Source organism: Arachis stenosperma, chromosome 6 (assembly GCF_014773155.1).
Source record: "Arachis stenosperma cultivar V10309 chromosome 6, arast.V10309.gnm1.PFL2, whole genome shotgun sequence".
NCBI classification, from domain to species: domain Eukaryota; kingdom Viridiplantae; phylum Streptophyta; class Magnoliopsida; order Fabales; family Fabaceae; genus Arachis; species Arachis stenosperma.
This window is the reverse complement of record NC_080382.1, coordinates 5,929,404-5,937,107: the sequence shown is the minus strand read 5'-3', so window position 1 is coordinate 5,937,107 and position 7,704 is coordinate 5,929,404. Positions and strand designations below refer to the sequence as shown.

Here is a 7,704-nt window from a genome sequence, read left to right as displayed (position 1 = left end):
GCTTTTTAATGCTCTCTGTATGAATATCAAGTAAGTAAGCACATAATAGCAAAATATAATGAAAGGAAAATTATATTTAAAAACAAAATTGAGTTTGTTATTATAGAAACCTTCACACATTCAAAACTTCCTCCTCTATGGAAGATAAAACATTAAAGAAAGCAATGTAAATGAGTTACTAACTAACAAAAAGATTATTACTACTTTAATCTAAAACTAATATTTGCATTATCAGAACTTGACAATCCACCTAAGAGAGATTTGAGATTATTAAAGTAATGATAAGTAGTTGAGAGTTCGTAGTTAGTAGATGAATATTTACGAGGTGGTTAGTTGGTAATATATCTCTATAAATAGCATAACTCTTGTATCATGTAAAAACAACAACTTCAATACGTACTTATCATTTCCTTTAATTCTATCTCTATTTTCTTGTTAGAGACGAACGAAATCAACAACATTCACATCATTCTTGACAGAGCTTGTGACCTTGACATCCTACAAGCCATGCAACCAACACTTAGACTTGGGATAACAATAGGAGCAAAACTTGCCCTTCGCCTTTCTGGTTTCCATTAGCATCCAGTAGAAAATCTTGTTGTTTAAACAAATAACAAATAAGAGTTAGAAGCTCCATAGATAACACTTTGAATTGATGAAAAGCACAGGGAGGAAATAAAATAGAAACTTTGGAGACAACGTTGTACCTCAATGAATGCTTTGGTGCAATCAATGAAATAGTTTCTGGCGCCAACTACAGAACAAGCGATTCACAAGAAGCGAATACTTAGATTTAACTTCCCGAATAGAGCGTATGACCAAGTGTTTGATGCTTGGCACAGACAATGTAGGTGGCAATGAATATGGGTCTTCCCAAAACTGCATAATCCAAGGCATATAAATACCATATTAAGAAAATAGGTAAACTAACAGAATATAAGTAGCAATTTATACTTACATAATATTCATCATCATAAAAACTCTCATCAGAAGGGAAGCAGGGATGGATGGAGAGGGAGAGTGATGAGAACTTTTGTGGGTTTTTAAATTGTTTGACAAATTTCTTCAACTGGTAAAGACGTGGATGAATCATATTGAGCCGAACATTTTCTTCCAGTTGACTAGAACAGCTTAGAAAAGATATGGAAGGTAAGTCGTCACCATCATAATAGTATCGAAATGATAATAGATTTGGAGTGTCAATTTCAAGCTTCTCCATGGTAGAGCAATTACATAACACCAAAGCCTTGAGTTGAGAACTTGAGATCTTAATGTTCTGAAACATGGAGCAGTCAACCAATTCCAAACTCTCAAGGAAAGGAAATTTGGAAGACAGATGAAGAAACCATGTGGCTGTAAAAGTAAAACTAAATTCATTCTTCACATTCATTAAGGTCAAAGCTCTCAAATTTCTACAACTATCAAAATTCATCTTGGAGGGCTCATCACTGTCAACATCATAATATATTTTCTCAATATTTGGAGCATCAATATAAACATTTTGTACTCCCTGAATATCAACTCCCTTGAGCTTTTGTAGACCATGCAGGCTTACTGATTTCATAAGAGAAATTTGCATATCTCCGGCAACTTGGGGGTTGTATACATAACACCACTTCAAGGTTATCTGCTCAATTAAAGGACAATGAGAAATAACATGCTCGATAGCACCTTCTTCATCAAAAAGGACATGGCTCAAGGATAATACACACAGTGAGGAAAACTTGACTGAAGGACTCAGGAATTCTTTGTCAAATCTGATTCTCCCCTTCAGCACTAACTTATTAAGTGATCTTGCTTCAATGACACCTGGATGCAAGATATAACATAGGCATGGATCATCCTTTTTTAAAGTAGGCAGGCATAGCTTTAGGGTCTGGACACTACATTCACTGGCTAACTTAAGCCACTGATCAACATCAGGGTATATAAGCTGAAGGTCAAAGCAGGTTAAACTAAGCGTGAGCTTGAATTCTTTGATTGCTAAGCCTTGGTCACTGAACCTCAGCAATCTTTGCTTGCCATAATCAAGGAATGTCTTAATTTGTTGATCTTTCTTCCACTTGGAAGACCTCCTAATAGATTCTCGGTCACAAATAGACAAAATGGGAAAGGTATAAAACATTTCTCTCCATGTCTTAGACAAAACACTAGTCTTGATAGCATCTTTCTTTGGCAGTCTTGAGAGAATGTCATGAAGTATGGTTTCTGGTAAACTGGATATCTGGTCCATTTTTTTATCCATTATTATGTCCTTCAAAGCAAGTAGAAGAATATCAGGAAAAGAATAACTCAATCATCTCAAATTATGATAATTAAAAAAATAATTTCTAAAATTTGTTCTTTTCCCTTCGCACAACAGTAATTAACAAAGCAGAACCCACAAGAATCATCATTGACCACCATCGATCCAAACACTACTAATTTGGATGCAAAAACACATACAGAACAAATAAGATCAATGAATTGTGGTAATTTTACTATAAGTATACACTATATAGTACTTTACATTATTTGCTTTTGCTCCCATCACCTAAACTTTTTTACTTTATTACCGAATAGTGAGTCTAGGGAACATTAAAAAGAAATTCTAGTAATCCACAAGCACAACCTACAATTGTTCTTAACATTCTACACATTTAGGCATGATATTTGAAAAATTGAAAGTTTAAAGATTTGAGCTAAAGCAAAGTCAAAATTTGAAAACTCTAAACTCTAAAGTTACGTTCTCTGTCCAATATTTCAGATTGTTTAAAAGAAACCTTTCGTTATTTGCAGAAGTGCCAAAAAATATTAGAATTAGTAAAATTTCTGTTAAGCACTAAGCAATTGTATACTGATCAATGAGTTCCATATATTCAGTGCTAGAAAACGATACATAATCACAGCTAATTTAATGGCAGTATTAGTTAATTAACAATGCTAATAACCGCTACAGTGTTAGAACTTAGAACCGAACCTGGAACGCAGATTTCAGTCACCGAAGATTAAAAGAAGAGGGAGATGGCGCGAAGAGAGTGGCGGTTTTGAGTTTAAGGGGGAGAGAGAGAGAGAGGGGATGTTTAAATTTAAATATAAATAATCCCTAACGGAAAATTGATTCGATCTTAATAATATCTTATCTTAACTAAAAAATGATTTAAACTATGATCTTATATGGAAGTTATCAATTTAATTTATATTTTTATAGTCAATTTTCAGTTAAGATAACACTGACCAATTTATTGATTAAGTAAATTATTTTTGCATTTTATTAATTGTTTTTTAATATGTTAAACATAAAGGATAAAATTTTATTTTGTCAAATAATTATGATATATGTAATAAAAAATTAATTGTTGCTAAATTTAATAAATATTAAATAAAATAAATTTTAATTATTTTTAACTAATTTTTTTATTATTACATATTTTTATTTTCTTATTATCCTACTGAGATTTTAATATTTTCAACATAAATTATTAATCTTGACTGAAAAATGACTTATTTAGTTACTTTATTTTTTAATTGCTGCAGGTTTATCCAAGGATTAACAAGAGTATTACGTTTTTAAATATTTGTACATTATTTCCTTCAATCGATTTTTTATTATATAGTTATCACCACTTTTTTTATACATAACTAGATATACAAGATACGGATCTGCTACACTTACAAGTAAAAAGGCCCTACAAGTTTTATAATTTTTCAGCCCACACTTCATTCACACGCGCACTCACTCACTTTAAATAGAGCGTAAATTACACGCGCCCCACTCAACGGTTGCTCTCCGCGAATAGCGCTCCTTAATGGCGCACTCTTCCACTTCTCCAAGCTCTTCGAAGAAAACACAAACCGTCTATTTTCGAGCAACATTCCAAACTGCAGAGATAGGACTCGTCGCGAAGATTACAACTCTCCATCAACACAACATAGAATTCTCCATCAACAATCTCCAGAAAAAACGAAGTTATAATACTCAAAGTATGTTACGTTACTATTTTACTCATCTTGTATATTTTTCACATTTTGAAATCGAAGAACTAGGTTTTACTGTTCTTCTACGTTCTTCTAGGTTTTACTGTTCTTCTTGTTCTAGGTCTCATTTTACAATTTTTAATGTTCTACTTGTTCTAGGTTTTATTGTTATTCTTGGTTCTAGGTTATACTGTTATTCTTAGTTGTTCTAGGTGTTACTGTTCTTGTTGTTCTAGTTCTTCTCGTAACTGATTTTTGGGAGTATATTGCGTAATTTGGTGGGTGTATATGGAGTAATTTGTTGGGTGTATATGGCATAATTTGTTGGGTGTATATTTCTGAACTGATATACTGTAATATAGTCAACAGTTGCAACTGTTCTAATATTTGCTTGTCCATGGGTGTATATTGCTTGACCTTGTATATTAATGCATATTTGAGTGATATCTGACTGATTTCTATGGGTGTATCTGACTCATATCTATGGGTGTATCTGACTGATATCTATGGGTGTGTCTTACTGATATCTATGTGTGTATTTTTCATTTCAGAAAAAATGGCAGGCAGAAACCAAGCTAGAAAAAATATAAGAACAAATATATGTCTTAGATGAAATCAGTTTTATATAATAGAAATATATCTTACTATAATTTTGCTTTGTTTACAACAAACCAAAGACCTTAAGTGTGCAACACATTTGTTAAGTGAGAAATTCAGAAGCATGAGTGAGGAGAAGAAAATAATTGTTAGGAATTTGGGATTTGGTAGTCTGATGCATATCCCGCCGCTAAGGGTGCATCACCAAATATTAAGGGAGTTGGCTAACTCCTTCAAATTAGGGAAAAACAGACTGGAAACCGGCTGCGGTTCATTTAAAGTAAGACCAAAAACAATAGGGGCTGCGCTTGGCATCAACGCGTCAGGTAACTCGCTAAAAATTATAGGTGTATATGAGCCATATTCAGTTATATTTCAATTGATGCTTGGGTGTATTTGAACTGATTTTCATACTATGTTGTTTTTCTTTTTGTAGGAGATCTATTTCCTCAGAAAGTGAATTATAAGGATCTTTCTGAAGATGACAAACAAATTTTTAGAAGATTCCAGGGTAAGACCCTCAAAAATATGACAGATGAGATGATGGCTATTGTTGTTGATAATGAACAGGATCGCCTCATGTTCAAGAGGATTTTCATCCTCTATATACAGATGGCGTTCCTGTTACCAATGACAATAAATAAAATCTCACCTGTGCACCTGGCCCCAATTTTCAAGATGGATACAATAACAGAGCGGAACTGGGGAGCACATGTTTTGAATTTTATCATCAAGGGCATAACATGTTACAATCTGAAAAAGAAAAAGGCAATTGACGGCTGCCTGTTTATCCTGATGATAATTTACTTTCATCTGTCAAAAAATAAAGACAAGAAGAGGGCAAAAAGACCTCCAGAACCCTGGATTGCCAACTGGACTAAGGAGCAGTTGGTTGAAAGAATGAGAGCAGAAATGGAGGATCATATGGTAACTAAAAAAAATATCTTGGGTGTATTTTACTTACCTGAATACTGCTAACTAAAATTTCTAATGTTTCAGAGGATTATAAAGATGGCCGACACAAAGGGAAAAATGAAAGAAATAAAGAAAAAAGAAAAAAAAAAAGAAGAAACCAAAAAAATAAAAAAAGGAAGGCAAGTTCAACATCATCATCTGAGACTGAAACAACTGAAAGTGACCATTCTACCTCTGAGTCTGAGACTGAAGAAGACTCAGAGGATTCAACAAGAAAACAACCCACCCGAAAAGCCAAAAAGTAAGTAACATACTTGGGTGTATTTTGTTTATCCATTTGGGTGTATTTTGTTTATCAAGTTGGGTGTATTTTGTACATTCATTTGGGTGTATCTTGTGTATTCATTTGGGTGTATTTTATCCCTTTTAGAATATTTTTAAATAATGATTGTTTGCCTTCCAAAATGGAGTCCAAAAAAAGAAAGAAGATTCAGGAGGATTCTAATTCAGAATCTGAATCAACTTATGAGTAATGTTCTGAAATTATTACTCCTTTCCTTTGGATTTATTATCAAGATTTCATGTATTAATAGAGTGTCTCTTATTAACTTATAGAAGCGAAGAATCATCAACAGTGGAGAAACAAAAAACAAAAAAAAAATTCAGATAACACCAAAAAAGTAAGCACTTCTTTGGATAGTATCTTGTGATCAAATTAATTTTGTATTTCTGATTCATACTTATTTTTTTCCCCCAGGACACAATACAAAAAGAAAAAGGTCGTTGTTGAGGATTCATCTCTTGAGCAAGCTCAATCCTATCATGGGTACAGTACTTTGTAAGCTATATTACCGTCTATCATCAAAATTATATTTGTTAACATGTTCTTTTATGCATGTACTGTCAGATCTGAAATTGGAACTGAAGATTTAGATGAATTCTTAAGAGAAAACAATGAAAAATCTGCTGCAGAGGGGTATGTCTTGTTGGGGTGTATATTTCAGATTTTAGGGTGTTTACTTTGCTAATAATTGTTTCTTGTTTTGCAGGGAGAAGGAAGCTGACCTGCGATTGACGGAAGGTCACTATGTCTCATCTGAAACGTAAGAAGCTTTATTTGATAAAATCTTATTATCATGATTTAACAGTATGGTATTTTTTGTGAATAACATGTACTCTATTATAATTAGAATACCGGACGTAAACTTGGAAAGTGATGATTCTTCCTTTCAAGGACACACAGAACAAAGTAGCTAAACAAACCGGTAGAAAGCGTGTAATTTCTCTTTCAAATAACCGTTGCTTTTATTCTTTTATTACCTTCTACTTCTAATTCTGTATATATATTTTTTTAGAAAAAAAGCCCTTTATTATTTTATTCGAGAAAAAAAGCAGAAAAAAAGCAAAAACTGCAAGTATGTAAGTTCTCAAAAACAAAGTCTGTCTTTCTTTTGAATTGTTTGGGTGTATTTTTGACTTTCTTAGGGTGTATTTTAGGTTGAGTCTGTTTGAAGAGTCAGCCAGTGAGCCGGCTAAAGAGAATATGATGGTTGTGAGGGAAGAGACATCGTCCGAAGGGCTTGCAATATGAGTTTTTCAAAAATATTTCAACCTTATAACATTTTTATTTTCAAAGGCATTGTTAACCTTTTATTTTTCTTCTTGTTTAGAGTTCCGATTCAAGTTTGTCTACCACTGTCCCAAACAACCACTATGCCGAAAAATGAACAAACACTTGAGACAGAAAATGAACCAACCCTTCTGCTACAAATTGAAGGAACTACAAAAAGGCAATAAATAGTGTTGGGTGTATATTTGGTTACAGTTTAGCTGTATATTGCTCCTATTGGGGTGTATATTTTCATGATTGATCCAGGACTAGTTTTTTTACATCATGATTAATTTTATGTACCGTGCAGCACTCCTGAACCCCCCAACAACTTGAAGAAAGCACACCACGCTTCCCCCAGCTCCATCTAAAATGTAAGTTCATCAGAGTAAAATCAATGTTTGGTTATCATCCGTATATTCTTATTCTTATAATGCGTTATATATGATCACGCAGTAATCCAGCCCCAGAAGACGCTGATGCACTGATGATGATGGCACGGACAGCATCGTATGTTCCTAAAATAGATCAAATGCCATCATTCAGCCTTGGCTTGACTGATTCAAGCCAAGAAGAAGCAGCAACGCAGGAGGGGCCAACAACGCAAGATGGAGAGAGGGCAAAAA

At 33.5% G+C, this 7,704-nt stretch overlaps 1 protein-coding gene across 1 annotated transcript; it reads right to left on the bottom strand.

The window, feature by feature from the left end:
* Positions 1 to 435: 435 nt before the first annotated feature.
* On the bottom strand, positions 436 to 2,233 carry LOC130933538 (putative F-box protein At1g49610). Its single transcript, XM_057863168.1, has 3 exons — positions 959 to 2,233; positions 820 to 879; positions 436 to 498 (listed from the first exon to the last, which is right to left on the bottom strand). Exons 1-3 carry the CDS (start codon positions 2,231 to 2,233, stop codon positions 436 to 438), a joined length of 1,398 nt encoding a protein of 465 aa, XP_057719151.1.
* Between the last annotated feature and the right edge of the window lie 5,471 nt (positions 2,234 to 7,704).

Coding starts and splice junctions, on each gene's coding strand:
- LOC130933538 (XM_057863168.1), bottom strand. CDS start 2,233: ATGGACCAGATATCCAGTTTACCAGAAACCATACTTCATGACATTCTC. Junction 880..958: donor TTTATGATGATGAATATTAT/GTAAGTATAAAT, acceptor TGGATTATGCAG/TTTTGGGAAGACCCATATTC. Junction 499..819: donor TGCCAAGCATCAAACACTTG/GTCATACGCTCT, acceptor CATGGCTTGTAG/GATGTCAAGGTCACAAGCTC.